The 15488-nt window shown below is 52.4% G+C and overlaps 1 protein-coding gene across 10 annotated transcripts in view; it reads right to left on the bottom strand.

The window, feature by feature from the left end:
• The window catches only part of AGAP1 (ArfGAP with GTPase domain, ankyrin repeat and PH domain 1), a 552763-nt gene that overhangs the window by 209621 nt on the left and 327654 nt on the right, over positions 1-15488 (bottom strand). For all 10 annotated transcript variants that reach the window (XM_043578237.1, XM_043578238.1, XM_043578239.1 and 7 more), the window contains one exon: positions 2386-2490. In XM_043578237.1, coding sequence (XP_043434172.1) covers positions 2386-2490 — 105 coding nt within the window. The remainder of the gene's footprint in view (positions 1-2385; positions 2491-15488) is intronic.

The following is a 15488-nucleotide window of genomic DNA, read 5'->3' as shown; positions in this document are numbered from 1 at the left end:
CCCTTGGTGACCCTGCCCCCTTGGGGGGTGGGGTGGGGCGTGTGTATTTGCATCAATAATTTCCGTTCCCGGGAGACCGGCATTAATGGAACTGCACTTTAAAACGATTGGCTCTCGCTTGCCATGTAATTACAAAACAAAGCCCTGCTGAGCTCCTCTTCCGTACTCCGACAACATCCACGCATACACACGTATTGAAGAAAAAAAAGGAACTGGCAAACACAGAGGGGCACCACAAGCAGCAGCCCATGTGGGAATATTTTCGAAGACCGAATGGTGATGACATTTACGGAGAGGCTGGGATGGGCAGGGACATACCGTTGTGACACGTTTCCCCCTTGGCAAGAAGGAGCCAACGTCCCCCTGACCGAGCCTGAGCTTGGCTGGCGAGCGTAAGGTGGCCTGAAATGCTCATCGGTCAGACCCCACTTTTTACTGGTCGGTGAGTCCGCGGCAAGAAGGCTATTTGGATTACGCTTCTCTCTCTGACTAACAGAAAGCAACTGGGGCAACAGTCAGACCTCCTGTGCTCCCTGGCAGGGTCTCCAGAAGAAGGGAGCCAGGTAGAGGGCAGCTCCCCAGCGGATGGGGCCGTGCTGGGGAGAGAGGGGCAGACCCAGCACTATCCTGGCGCTCCCATGCAGGCGGGCAGCGGGCTGCAGGAGACGCGGGAATGGTCACAGGCAGGCCTCCTGGGACTGGCACGAAGTCCCTCTGATTGGGAGGCCACCCAGAGCAGCAACCTGAATCTATTCCCAAATAAGCCAAAATAAGGCAAGCGCAAGGGAATCCCCTCAGTACAATGAAGAATTTATAGCTCTGGAGTCTTTGGAATGGTTAAAGCATGGGAGGCGTCCCCATCAACATCAGAAATAAGTCAGAGATGCCTAACGAAACACCCGTTTTTCAACACGCTCCTGACAGGCAAAGGCAGAGCTGTAGGACACAAAGGAGAAGAAAGGAATTCACCCCAGGAAGCAAATTAAACAATAAGGATGCCACTCGTTACTTATCCTAGTGGAATATCATAGATACATTAGTGTGAAGGTAAAGGTTCACCCGCGTGCAGGGTAAAAGCCCTCTGGTTTCCTGCCAGAGGAGAAAAAGTGATAACTCTTTCCAGGAGTCTGGCAACATATGCCCAAAAGCCGTGAGAGGGCGAGACTCTTCAACTAAGGAAGCCGATTGCTGGGCATCAGGGGGAACACAGGTAAAGGCAAAGAGATGTCAACAGAGGACACTGATTAGAGCTACTCAAAACGTTAAAAGTAAGTCAAAGTAAACATGCCCGTTTTGGAGACACTGTTAGACCGATGAGGGCACATCCCCACGACGGATGTCACGTAACCGTCAACAATGGTGGCACACGAGTGCATCTGCTGACGTGGGGACGTGCACGTGATCTGTCATCATCTAGGAAGGTGGACCCCAGACAGCGAACACAGGGTGACTGCGTGGTTGTGGGAGGAAAAAGCACATACGCATAGAAATGGCTGGGAGTGTATACCCCAAATGCTAGCAGTCATGTTCCCCAGGTGGCCCTCTGGGAATGATTCTCAATCTTCTTCAATGCCCTTATGTCTAACTTCTGGTTCATAACTGTAATTTTTCAATGCAAAGCTTAACACAGTGATATATCCAAATGAGCTGTGTAGTCTAATCTCCACATTGACCTACCTCAAGACAGATAATCATGCAAGGTTCATGGCATGTGTTGTTATAGAAATGTCATTAGCGCCCCATCTTCAGATTTTATCAAAGCTTTCTAAAGCCTTGCACTTTCCCCCCAAAGTGACAGTGATTCTGCTTTTTAATCCATCTTCTAGAAATCGCCAACATAATGCACTTTACATGAACACATGTAGAAAGGGGGCTCTTACCTTACAATACGTGCTCTTGTCTGACAATAAAAACTGAGTCACGAACTGCGCTTAACTTACTGTTTCTCTCGGCTGCTCAGAGCCGATTCCTGGGTTCCAGTGCAATCATTTCCTTTATTCTAGATTTGCAGATATAAGCTCTCTTGTCTCTTTTGCTACCTGCTCTTGACTTTTTACTTCCATTTAAAATTTCACTTCACCTGTCCCTTTTAGTGTAACTCCTCGCAGAATCAGAGAGCCAGAGATCGGCTGTTAGGAAGGGGAAGAGAGAGACATGTGGTCCGATGGAGAGGGCGAGGGGCATTTTATTTATCTCGTGATGGAGTAGGAGACCCAACGCTACTTTAACTTCAAACGGGGGCCAGAGGCCTGACGCTGTGGGGACCCCCAGCCCCAACACACACACACACACACACACACACACACACACACACACACACACACGCACGCCCAGCGTGTGAGCTGAGTTCTGGGCCTGCTGACCGAGCCAAGGGGCCATACTCACATGTAAACTTGGGTGATAGGTCAGCACGCCGTTGTCACACAGGGTGACGTATTTCTTCTTCCACTCCTTGTTCAAAGATTTGCCGCTTCGCTTCAGCAGCATGCCCTGAAGCAAAAGGAGCCAAATATAAATTCACAAAGTCTTGTGTGAGTTTTCTTAAGAAGCAGACAGATAACGTTAAAAATCTGAAACATTCATTTCTCTTGTCATCTTAAAATGGAAACTTTACACTTATTTTCCACTTGGCAATTTGGCTTTTCTCCTCTCTTTTACGCACAACACATATGTTCAACCAGTTTGTGTGTGTGCGTGTAGAACTTCACTTTGGGAATCGCATGAGTGCTGCAGAGGGGACCGTTTGTTCAACAAATACGATACCAACCGCCATGAAGCCACCGTGATGTATGTGCCCCACACCCTTCCCATAACAAAGCGCATTTGGAACTAAAGGTACGTTTTATTTATTTATTCATTTATTTAAAAAAATTTTAAACGTTTTTATTTAGTTTTGAGACAGAGACAGAGCATGAACGGGGGAGGGTCAGAGAGAGAGGGAGACGCAGAATCTGAAGCAGGCTCCAGGCTCCAAGCTGTCAGCACAGAGCCCGACACAGGGTTCAAACTCACGGACCGTGAGATCATGACCTGAGCCGAAGTTGGACGCTTAACCGACTGAGCCACTCAGGCACCCCAAGGTATGTTTTAAAAAAGGAAACCTAACACATTAACTGAATTCTGAAACTTATGATATTTACAAATAAGCACATTAAAAAAATTTTTTTAATGTTTATTTATCAGAAAGAGAGAGAGACAGATCGTAAGTGGAGGAGGGGCAGAGAGAGAGGGAGACACAGAATCCAAAGCAGGCTCCAGGCTGAGCTGTCAGCACAGAGCCCAATGCGGGGCTTCAACCCATGAACGCAAGATCATGACCTGGGCCCAAGTCGGACACTTAACCCACTGAGCCCCCCGGGCTCCCCCAAATAAGAACATTTTGTTTTAGAGTTTTTCATTTCGGATTTCTAACTTACTAAAAACAAAATTCCACTTGTAAATTTAGTGGCAGGATTTAATAGAACAATCGTGTATAATCAATCTGCCTTTAATGAAATCATGTTAGGGCTTCCTGAAAACCATTCGAAATTTGATGCCCTTACGCTCTGAAGCATGTTTAACGAAGGCTCCCTGGAAGACTGAAGGAGCTCCCTCCTGCTCGAACGCTCAGTTCCCCGCGAACCTCCCACGTCTTCTCTTGGCCTCTCTGGGTTGAAAACCGGTGGCCAGCGCTGAGCTCAGCCTTGACTTTGCACTTTCCCTCCCTGGTGGGGCTTCACGCCCTCCCGGGTCAGACTATCTCGACTCGAGCTTCCGCATTGGGACCGTTCGGCTCCTGACCTCGTGGAACAAGGAAGACTGGAGAGTCTCCTGGCTTGCTCTCCCTCCCCAAGTCCACTTTGGAACTCACGGGATGGAAACCACGATTGAGAAGGCCCAAGGATGGTGTGAGTTAATTCACCCGGACCAAGGCCCAAGGCCGGTTCTCGGTATGAAATGGAGTCTCCTAGAAGCAGACGCCCCTGAGTCTCCTGGGGAACTGGGACCTGCTTCCTCCGACCTCCTAACTGACGCCGCTATCCCCCCAGAGCCACAGCGCAAGAAAAAATCCAAGAAACTATCACGTAAGCACTTTTAGGCGATAATTAGGTTCGAGCTCCAAATAATGCCCGATACTGTGACAATACTGCTTTGTCTATGAAATTTCACCACCGTGATGGATGCTGAGCCAGCTGGGGGGTCCGGACACTGGTTAAACGTCGTTTCTGGAGGAAAGTACTCCTAAGGTTGAAGAAACGCACAAGGGAACCTTGCTGGAAGGTCATTTCTTTGTGGGTTCTTATTTGAAGAAAACACAAGGCAAAGCTCAACGTACCTTGATTTCTTAGGCCCTACGAAAAACCAACCTAGTCCAAATATGGCACAGGGATCAGCAAACAGAAGCCGGATGCTGGTGAAAAACCAGGGCGATTCAGGTCCCACTGCACAGTGAGCACCAGGCAGAGGGCAAGTCACTATTGGTGATTCGACGGTCAACAAGCCATCACTTAAAATCATTAAATTTCCCTCTCCGGTGGATTTCTCAGATTTTTAAACTTAGCTCAACAGAACTTCACAGAGGCTCTCCTGTGGGCTCACATTTTCCCAACGCCCGTTTGAGATGTAATTCTAACACCAGGCGCAGGGGTCACCTCGGTGTTACTGGTAGCTGAGAGCGGTTCTGGGCTTCAGCGAGCTCTGGCCCGCCCCACGCAGACAAAGACAGAGAGGCACCCCGTCCCCGGGGCTCCATGCACATGGACCCCACCGCTCCTGGCCAGCTTGTGGTACTTTCGTGAGCAGATCCTACACACACGATTATCCTCTCCCCAGTGAGGGCTGTCGGGACTTCCTCCTAAGGGGGTAAAGGGAAATAGTCCAACCAGGAGGTGACGAGAAGAGATGACATCGTCGGGGAACTACCCCAGGTGGACTGATCTTGGGGCTGGGAAAGCTAGAAAACACACGTCTCGACAATCTTAAATAAATTCTACGGTCCGCCTTGCAGGGTAATCCTCTCTGCTTATGGTTCAAATGCTGCAGGAGTCAGCAGGGCTGAAGAACACCCCGGTGTCCGAGGAGCCGTGCCTCTGTCCTCCGGCCTGGGCCCCGGCTGGGTTCACTGCCCGGCCCCCTGGGATTTCTGTGGCAACAAAGCCACCCGGCCGCCCCGCTGCCCCCAAGTTAGGGCCCGCCAGCCCTGGACTGTGTGAGCCTCCACGTTTAGCCAGAACACTGGAGGGGCTGGTCGCGGCACCCCACCTCTCTGCGACTGTCAGCAAGGGCCCATCCTAAGAGGCGGCAAGAGACACGCGCTCTCCGATGAGCAGCCAAGGAGGCTGCAAGCAAGGCTTTGTAATCAGAGGCTCGATTGGACGACGAATGACAAGACGCTGCAAACAGCTTCAGTGGATCAAAAGCACGTTTTCTCTCAGTTTCTCCCCCTTCCTTTTTTTTTTTCTTTTTCCTGACAATTAATTCCAAACACTGATTTTTTAAGAGCATTTGTACCAAGGGAAAAAAATCAGGGCATTTCGGAGTCTAAACAGACACCAGAAGTTAAACCACTCGATCCTGAGTCCGCTAGACTACTATTTTGCACGATCCGGGTCCGGAGTCACCCAGTCCTGCCTGGACAGCACTGTGCCAGGGGGCCCGTGGGTCTGGACAGCTGGGGCTGGCAGAGGAGTCGTCTGTTTCCAGGGGGAAGCGGTGGGGCGGGGAGGGGGGGGTGAGGCCGAGCCTGTTCTGGGCCCTGCAGCTACACGAGACGGGGGTCCCCCTTCAGTTGCAGTCCTGCCCTCACTTGCAGGAACCAAGGGGACCCACCGCAAAGTCCCAGCGAGAGACCCCACCCACCACGTGCCTACACACCAGGAACGCCTTCTTAGTCCCAGACTCTTCGAGAAGCAAAAGGTCATGGTGGCTCTACCAGTGTGGGGCCCTCCTCTGAACACGGCGCCCACCAACGTGCCCAAGAAAAGACTGCAAACCCACCGTGCACCTTTGGGACGGAGTTCTGCGCACAGGAAACAAGCACTACTCCCAGCAGCCCCCTCGCAGCATCAGGCTGAGCCCCTCAGGCTTCACCTCTTAGCTTCGGCCGTCCCGAACTTACACACTGTCCACCGAAGTACCGAGAAGATGGAAAATCTAAAAAGAGCTCATTTTCAGCTGTCAAAGGACACGAAACCATGGTCTCACCGGCCAGAAGAGGCCAGAGGCCAGAAGGCTCTCTGCCAGAGCCACACGGGGGACAGTCCTCGTCAGCCAGTGCAAACCAAACGGCCCTTATGATTCTAAGCCTCTTTGATGCTGTGTGACCCAGGGCAAAACCGCACGGGCGAAGGTCAAGATGCACACCTGGTCTTTAGATGCTACTTTTGCACCCGCAAAAACCGCCTCTTACCTAAGACCGCTTCTCGCTGGCCAGCTATCACGCTGTAGACATCAGTTACAGTCACTGTTTCATTTGACCTTTATGTGGCTTATGCATCTGTTTTTAAAATTTTCAGTTTCCGGACACCTGGGTGGCTCAGTCGGGTGAGCGTCCGACTTCGGCTCGGGTCACGATCTCGCCGTCCGTGAGTTCGGGCCCCGCGACGGGCTCTGTGCGGACGGCTCGGAGCCCGGAGCCCGCTTCGGATTCTGCGTCTCCCTCTCTCTGCCCGTGCCCCGCTCATGCTCTGTCTCTCTCTCAAGAGTAAATAAACATTCAATTAAAAAAATTTTTTTTGTTTAATTTTCACTTTCAAAACAGTACTGGGCTGCGAGCCAGGTGCTGCTCTAAGGGCCTTACAAGTATTAACCCACCGAAAGCTCACCACCTGATGCAAGTAGTTGCTATGATTATCCCCATTTTATAGATGAGGCCAATGAGGCACAGAGACTTTCTGTAACCTGCCTATACAGCTGGCATGGCGGCTGGTCTCCAAAGATGGCTCCCAACACACTGCTTCTAGGTACACGTGCCCCCGTGAGAATCACCCCACCCCGACTCGGGGATGCCTGAGCCTCACTTTAACCAAGAGAATTGGTAGAGACGCGATCTACACTGGTTTTGCACGTTCAGAAATCTTGGCAGCTTGCAGCTTCTGTTGTGGGGAGGTCGGAGACGGGAGCCACAACAGGCTGTGCCCTGTTGTGGTCTTGAGCCACGAAATTATGAGAAGTAATGATGGTTTTCTCAAATCGTTAAGTTTTGGGGCAGATTCTTAGGCAACGGCAGGTAAGCAGCACAGACTTAGTACCTTCTACCGTTTTGATAAAATCCACAAACACGTGGCACTGGCTCGGAACCAGGCAGTTGGCTGAGGCTGGCAGGAACAGAACAGCTATTCACAGAGGCTACAAGGACAGGAAGGAAATGCTACCGGAGTTTGCCTAAAGGGTGCCCAAGCTGGGCACTGGCCGAGCCGACAGCAGACCTGCTCCCTGCAGGAACGTGGAGCACAGCCGGGGTGCCTGGGGAGCACGGAGCCGGGAGAGGACATTTCCGAGCAGAACATGCCCACTGTGTTACTGGTTCTGATGAACCTGGGGGTAGCGGGGAATCAAGGCTGCTTAAGGCAGGTTTTCGGCAGAATTAGAGAAAATACTCCCGATTTAAACACCAACAGGAGAAAAATCGTTTCTTACTCCCGGCTTCTTCTGCCAGCAGAAAACTCAGGGTAAGAACTCGCCTCAGAACAAAGATCTAACCCAGGGGATGCCAGGAGATGTGATCTCCGAATGAAGACCCAGCAAGGTTGTGGCCGTCGGACCCCCATCTCAAGAACTTTAGACTTAAGGCAGGGCCTCTCAGACCCTTCCAATTAGAGAGCACATGTGGACCACAGACAAGGATCTGTGGGTTGGCTTTTGTCTAATGGAATAAATTACAATTTGATACAAAGGACACCCACAAGGATTTTAAAGGAATTGTACCAGGTTAGACTACAAGGCATAGAGACAGAGTCTGAAATGAAAAGAGCCCCTGACCCTCAAACTAAGACCAGCAGGAAGCAGGCTGAAAAGCCACACAGCTGCAAAAAAACAGGCCATTTCTTACAGAAAAGGAAGGTCGGCTGAGACAGCAGAGCCCCGGACCCAGTAGGAGGCCCCAGGGGGAGAACACACACCCTGTAGCCAGAGCAGGGTGATCAGCAGTATGTGCCGGCTGCGTTCAGAGCCGCTACGGATCAGTAACTGCTACGGGCGTCCCGCCTCTCTCCTCCTTTTTGGATGAAAGGGCACCTGCTTCAGCTCTGTCTCGTGTCAGCACTGGGTAGATGTCAACATGTGCACGTGTGTGGAGGGCATCTTGTCTCTGGAGTCCCCAGGTCTTCAGAGGGCAAGGATCGTATCCAAAGAGCCTCCTCCAAACGTGCCCCTGATGAAAACGACAACCCCAAACTTCGAGCCTGAGCCAGAGGCCATGGTGGGATGAGAGGTGTGCGAATCCAGGGGCAGCGGGAAGGTGCCTTGCACGTGGGAGGGCGGACTGAACTCGCTGGTCTCCAAAGATGACCCTCAAAACACTGCTGCTGTGTGGTCCCCGGGCCTTCTGACTCAATTCAACCAGCAGAATGTGGTGCAAATTATTCTGGGCCCGTTCTGGCCAAAGCCTTCAGAAAACCTGGCAGCTCCTGTTTTTACTTGCTTGGGAGTCCCGGGTTGGCCTGGTAAGAATTCAGACTATCCTGCCGGGGAGGCTGGCAAGAGGGAGACCTTGGGGCTACGGGGAGGAAAAGCCGAGGTCCCAGCTGCAAGACTGCCCCTGAGCTGTCGGCTCCGTGCCCAGGCCTCTGAGCCACGTTTGGTGAGGCACCAAAGATGTCAGCGAAGAAACGATCTTGGCCGAAAGCACCCGTGGGGCAGGGACGTGCCCTTTATGCCTGGCACAAATTCCTGACCCACAGGAGCCTGAGAAATAATAAAATGGTTATGGTTTTAAACAAACCGCTATGATCTGGGTTAGTTGCCCGAGTAGGGGACCAGCGTGGTAGGAAGAGCCAGGAGCAGCGGTCTATACCTGTGACCCCAATGCCAGGCTGCCTGTCTGTGAATCACTCTGCCCTCCCAGACCGATTTTAAAGCTTGGATCTCTTTTACTTGTTTGCATAGTAAGCAACGGAAGGGCTTTGTGACCGCTCAAACGTTCCTGTCATCTTATGTGGAAATGTCACGTGTTGATCTAATTGCCACCACCTAATTAATTTGCTGGCGCATCAGAAAGACTGTGGTTTTGATGATCTACGGCCAGAAGACCAGGATTCCAGGCAGGCACTTCCTGCTTTTTTTTTTTTTTTTTTTCTTTTTTGCTCAAGGAACTTTTCCCGTGGTGGAGCAAAGGGTAGAATTGTCTTTGGGCTGCAATCTCTTTATTAGTCACGTGTATCGTCCGCCGCGTCCCAAGAGGTCACTGAAAGCCAAAAGCAACGTTAAGCGTACAAGCTTTAAATAACTTACAAAGTTAACATAATGAACGCAAGTGCTGTGTGAAATCCATCCCTCGTGTTTGCCGCAGCCCCGAGCTGGGATAAGACACCACTCGTAAATTTATATTAAAACTCGGCTCGATCGCAACTATTTACCAACAAAGATTTACTGACTGCATTAGAGACTGGGGGTCTTAGCCAGGCACATCGGTCTTTGTTTCGAGTCCGAGGGACCGGGTGGCGCTGGGGTCTGTCAGCACAGAGTTCATCAGGACACGGGGGGACATTTAATGGCCGGGGTCCCACGTGGCAAGGGGGCATTAGCCGGCTGCGGGCTGCTCCGTGGGAAGATCAGACCACGTTTTCTCCCGAGGTGGCATTTCTCTACCTGTGTGAACAGCGGCTGGAGGCCACGCACGCATGGAGGGGACCGTGTGCCTGACCTCGCAGTGACATGCATGGAATTATCCTGCTGCACTGAGGGGGGTCCCGACAGCTTCCTAAATTACCAAGTTTAAAAACGCAAGTTTTTCCACCCGAGTTCAGAAAGGTTCAATGTTTCTATACTTCCAAAAAAACAAAACAAAACAAAACAGTGACGTTCGAGCACTTCTTTGGTTCTGTAACGAACACCTGTTACGGGTCCTCCGTGTTTTATGATTCACCTTCTTAACAGGGCTGAACAAATTCACATTATAGCAGGTAAAGCTCTCAACGTACTTCTGAAACGTTGCAGAGAAACGCTGGTGTAACGGAGACCCACTGAGTGTGAACGCCAATCGCTCAGTCTTCACATTTGTGTTTACTTTGATTCTAGTTGAGATTCTTTTTTCCCTGTAACATGCATTAAACTTGTGGCTTATTTGAGATAACTGACTTAACAACAACAACAAAAAAACACCTAGAAGGGCTCCTGGCTGGCTCAGCCGGTGGAGCACGCGACTCTTGACCTCAGGGTTGTGAGTTCGAGCCCCACGCTGGGCACAGAGCTCACTAAACATCGAACCACCTAGAAAACTGTATCTGGGTGGGTGGAAGGTGGATGGAATTTCATCTTTAGACTGAGGAGAGCACAGGGGTGGTACCAGGAGCAGGGACATTCTTCCTCCACGTCAAAGGCTCCCTGCTGTCCCTCCTAATACCTAGCTACTCTTCCAGAATGAAAACTTACCTGTCCTGCCCCTGCTCTCCCCTTTGCTAAGCTGTCCCTCGCAAACAGCAAATGCACACTGTCTGAGAGCGTGCCTGGACCCAGACGAGTGGAAAGTCACACACGTAGCACCTGATGTGATGGTAAAGTCTCTCCAGGCCTCACCCCCGCGGCCCCCCATCACTGACACACGGGCCTAGCGCTGATGGCCACAGAGTCTGCGTCGTGAAGGGGGACCCTGAGCCCTCTGTGCACTGCTGTTCGACAGGATCTCCCAGTCCAGGGCACTCGAACATGGGCCGTTGGTGCTGGGAATCCCACAGGACCGGGGTTTGCAAAATCTGGCCTATGGGCCAAATCTAACCTTCTGCCTCTTTTTGCAAATGAGCTCTAATGGGAACAAGGCTACCTCCACTCGCAGGTGTGGCTGCCTTCACCTGGCCAAGCTCAGGGCTTGCAGAAAAGCCCCAAGTACTTGCTCTCTGGCCCTTGACAGAAAAAGGGTGTGCAGCCCAGCCCCAGGACACGAAACTGCGAAGGCAGCCAACGGGGGTCCTTTGGAATTACAACTGCAGATTCTCTTCTCCCTGAAACGCCCTCCTTGCTTCCTCCCCTTCCTCCCTACCGTCCAGGTGAACACGCCCCACCCTTCAGCCCCGAGGTGCGGGTCCTGGGTCCCGGGTCCCGGGCTTCCATAACCTCTACTGAAACCAGCGTCACCCAAACCCTTAGATACTGGCTGTTATGAGCTGAACTTCATGTGTGGAAGCCCTACCATGCCCCACCATGCTTCATGATATGACCGCGTGTGGAGACAGCATCTTTAAAGAGGTAACTAAGGTTAAATGGGGCCGTGAGGACGGGCCCTAATCCAGCATGGTTAGTGTCCTCAGGAGAAGAAGGGGGGAGTCCCTACAGCTCCCACGGGAGCCTTGCTTTTCAGTCCTAACAGGATGTCCTTCCCCGAGGGCCTATGAGGTGCCTCTAACCCCTGGTCCCCAAACAGATGGGACACATGGGTCAGGTCCCTCCAGTGCCTGGGAGTTCTATGGGGGGCTGGGCCGTCCGTGCAGGCGTGGGCTCCCAGATTCCCTTCCCAGTACCCACGTATGGTCAGTCCCCATAATACTTAGCCGAGTTTACAAGCCAGCCCTAGTTTTAGGACGCCTCCAAAAATCTAAAGTGTCCCCAAACATGCAAGCAGTTAAAAACCAAACATTAAAACGTGGGGAAAGAGTAACGTCTTTGCCATTCAGTTAAAACGCTGTCAAGTTCAACCTGGACGAGCGAGAAGAGGGTTTAAGAGAGAAAAAGCGAGCGTGGCAAAAATGACAAGACGCCAGACACGCCACGGGTCAGAGCAGCTTGTCGTTCAAGGTGTAGGAAACGCTGATCTTGGGTGACAGCAGGAAATCAATAACATAATCATTCACCGCATGCAGGAAAATACTCCCAATTAACCGGTCTCCCCAGATTCTCCTCAAATGGAAAACCTGCAGCAAATCCACAGACACGATGCCTGGATGAGAGCCTGGGCAGGAGGAGACGGACCAATCTGGCCAGCACAGGGGAGCTCGGCCACAATTAGACCATCTTAACTTGCTTCCCAGTTTCAAGTGTTTCCATAGAAACGACAGGAAGGATTCCCCCCCCCCGGCCCCCCCAACTGAATTTTTGTTTGTTTGCTTTTTTCGTAATATTTGTGCCCCTTTCTCTCCTCCAGAGGATCTATTATCCCCCAAATGGAGGCTTTTCTCCCAGCCTGTTCTTGCCGGGAAGGCGTGGGGGAGGGGGCGGAGGAGCCGGTTCTGGATCTCTAACCAGCTCCCCGGTGACCCCCTCCCCTCGCTGGCTAGTAATATCCCCGCTATTCTGCCAGGCTGTAGGGTACAAAGGGTTACCCTGTAATTGAGCTGTCAGCATCTCCGACAATCCTAGAAAGCCCCGATTATGCACGGCAGGGTTAGTGCCACACTTGTTATTGTGGATGCCCTATTTGTGAAACCCAAGCCTGCGCCACACACAGGTCAGCTCACCCGCGCGACCTTGCTGTCATTAGCCGCGTCTATTCCTACCTCACTGCTGAGAAAATCACACGGCGCGGGCTTCAAAGCGCCGGCCCGGACTGGATTCGACCAGGAGCTAATCACCCACAAATCCAGCTCAAATGGCAATAATTGGCTAAACCGATCCCCTCTCCAGAGCTCAGCAGTAATTTGGGATAATAAAGAAAGGAATTATTCAGCTAACTGCCCCGAAATGGATGCTTTGTGACCGACACACTTCACATTTTAATAATGATGGACACGGAATCCGATTTAATACCGTGTCCACGGAGTAACAAAACGGCAAAGCGGGGGAAAAAAGTTTGTTGGGTTTCTCCCCTTTTGGGCCCCGCGTCGGCCGTGAGGCCGCGGAGATTTCCGCCTCACGTTGGCTCTGGCTGGAATTCTTAAGTCCCAAGGAGAGAACCAAACGGATTCTCAACGTGGGCGGGGAAAAAAACCCGCCGAAGCCGCCCGTGTTGGGCCCCCGGCGACCACCACCATCACAAAACACCTCCCTCGGCCACAGAAAAGGAGAGGCCGCTAAGAAAGGAACGTGTTTGCACCAGGACTGACAGATCCCTTCTTGATTTTTCCAGTTAATATTATCTCTTGATCACCTGGTTTTTCTTGCCTTTCAAACCTGCCCCTTCCTGTCACCAGGTTTTCAGCAGCAGGGATGACGGTATCTGCACTTAATGGCTGCGGGGGGACATCCCCGACACCGGCCGGAGTGTGGGGGGCTCCCTGGGGCTCCACGGGGCACAGCCACTCGACCCCCTGGGCGGCGGCCTCTCCTCCCGCCCCGATGGGCCCCGGGGGCCAGCACGCCACTGCCTGCGAGTGGCTCTGTGCAGCCGGGGGGGTTCTGTTTTAGCTAAAAAAAGAAAAGAAAAGAAAAGAAAAGAGAAGAAGCTGAACTCCATCACCTGCCCAGGAAGCCAGGGCACCTGCCCCCTCAAGGCAGTCCCAGCGAGGCTAGGGATGGAGGGGCCCGATGCCTTCCGGCCACGGTGGGCATTTCACAAAACCCGGTGTGCACACCTGCATGGGGACACAGGGGCACCGCAGAGAGGGACTCCCGTAAAGCCTGCAGCTGCTTCTTTGTTCGAGCCAACGATCCCTGAGCCATCGTCTCCACACACGCTGCACAGGCTCTGGCAACTGTCTGCTAACGTCCATCCGAGGGCCAGGCTTGTGCGCTGAAGTCGGGCGGAACGGGAGTCGAAAGCCGACATATGAGGCGAGCTGTGGAGAAGACTTCACGTCCGCAGAAGCTATTTGGAAGTTCTCTGCACGGGAGATCCGTCCACCAACGACTGTGGATACTATGTTCTTCCTGGGAACGCACCTGTTCCTGCTCCGAGTTTCTCTCCTGTGTTTCTGCCATTTATTCAGCCACCTGACTCTCAACGGCTGCCACGCTCCGAGCTTAATTCTCTCGACCGGTTACACTGTTGCCCTGCAAAGCCTCACCACGGCTGCACACAGCACGACCTGGTGTCCCACAGCCAGTGCGATCTCAGCCTGTGCAGACGGGAGCCCAGAACGCCCTCCTCCTCGGCTGGTGCCTCCCTGTCCGCGTCAGCGGCCCCTCACTCTGGACCGGCTCCATTCTGAGGGCCACCGTGAGCCCCACGTGACAACCAGATCCACCCGTGGTCAGTTCTGACCGACATACCCACTCCCGAAAGCTTAGTAAGAGAAAAAGCTAACTTTTTATGTTGATTACACACTGAATCAATTTTGGATATGTTTGCTTATAATAACACATTAAAACTTCACTTTTTTTTTTTTAACTCTTAAAGTTTATTTCTTTATCTTGAGAGGGAGAGAGAGCGTGCACGAGTAGGGGAGGGGCAGAGAGAGAGAGGAGAGAGAGAATCCCAAGCAGGCTCCCCACCATCAGCGTGGAGACGGGCGTGGGGCTCCAACTCACAAACTGTGAGATCATGACCTGAGCCGAGATCAAGAGTAGGGTGCTTCATGGGCTGAGTCACCCAGGTGCCCCTTGTTTTTGCTCTTTCTAACGTGGCTGCCGAAAGAAAACTAAAATTGAAATGGGGCACGTGGTTCACATTCTGTTTCTGTCGGGCAATGCTGTCCAGACGGTGCCAGCCATTCGTTTCTGCCTTGCTCGTGGAGCGACCTCAGGGGCCACTCTCGTCTTGCCCATTTGTTTCCTGTCACCTGGCAAATAGCAAGTGATCAAAATATGCCCGCTGAACGAACGCACAAGTAGCTGAAGGGGTAGAACCATTAGCACGAGCGAGGAAAGGTTCCGTGGAGATTAGATAACTGTGCAAGGCAACGTGACCAGGGAGCGGCAAAGCCCGACTCCGAATCCACGTTGTCTGTGGGGCTCCACCTGCACACCTGTTGTCGCCACGCGCGTATGCCCTGCACTGCGTGGGGAAACGGGTCGGAAGTGACACGCTCATCGAGCGATCTCATCGGAGACCAAAGCAATACAAACAGTCTTACTGCCCACACCCTAAGTGTAAACCACGACTTTGCACGTGGGGAGGCTTGCCGAGAAACACTACCCAGGGTGTGGCCCTCAGGATTCTTCCCTCATGGAAATTAAGATGTGGCCGTAGGGAGTGGAAGGCAGTTCAAGCCTAGGACGGAATTTCTACTGCAGAAACCAGAGGAGGGAAGGATTCGTTTTGCCTCCTGGTCAAGGACAAGAGCGAGGTTTGTGCCAACAGCCGTGTTTTGGTTTCAGGCCAGTCCTTACCCAGGGATGACGTCCCCTTGGCATACGGGCTCCCACTTCCCTCGCCTGGACTGACGGCACAAGGCACTTGTCATGAAGAGCCTCAGGAGCTGTCAGCGCAGTGCTCCCGGTGGCCTCTACTGTCTGTCCCCGCTGGCACGGACAACGAGTCCCAC

This window comes from Prionailurus bengalensis, chromosome C1 (genome assembly GCF_016509475.1).
Source record: "Prionailurus bengalensis isolate Pbe53 chromosome C1, Fcat_Pben_1.1_paternal_pri, whole genome shotgun sequence".
NCBI classification, from domain to species: domain Eukaryota; kingdom Metazoa; phylum Chordata; class Mammalia; order Carnivora; family Felidae; genus Prionailurus; species Prionailurus bengalensis.
Note: the sequence above shows the minus strand (reverse complement) of the source record. Positions and strands in the feature narration are given on the sequence as shown.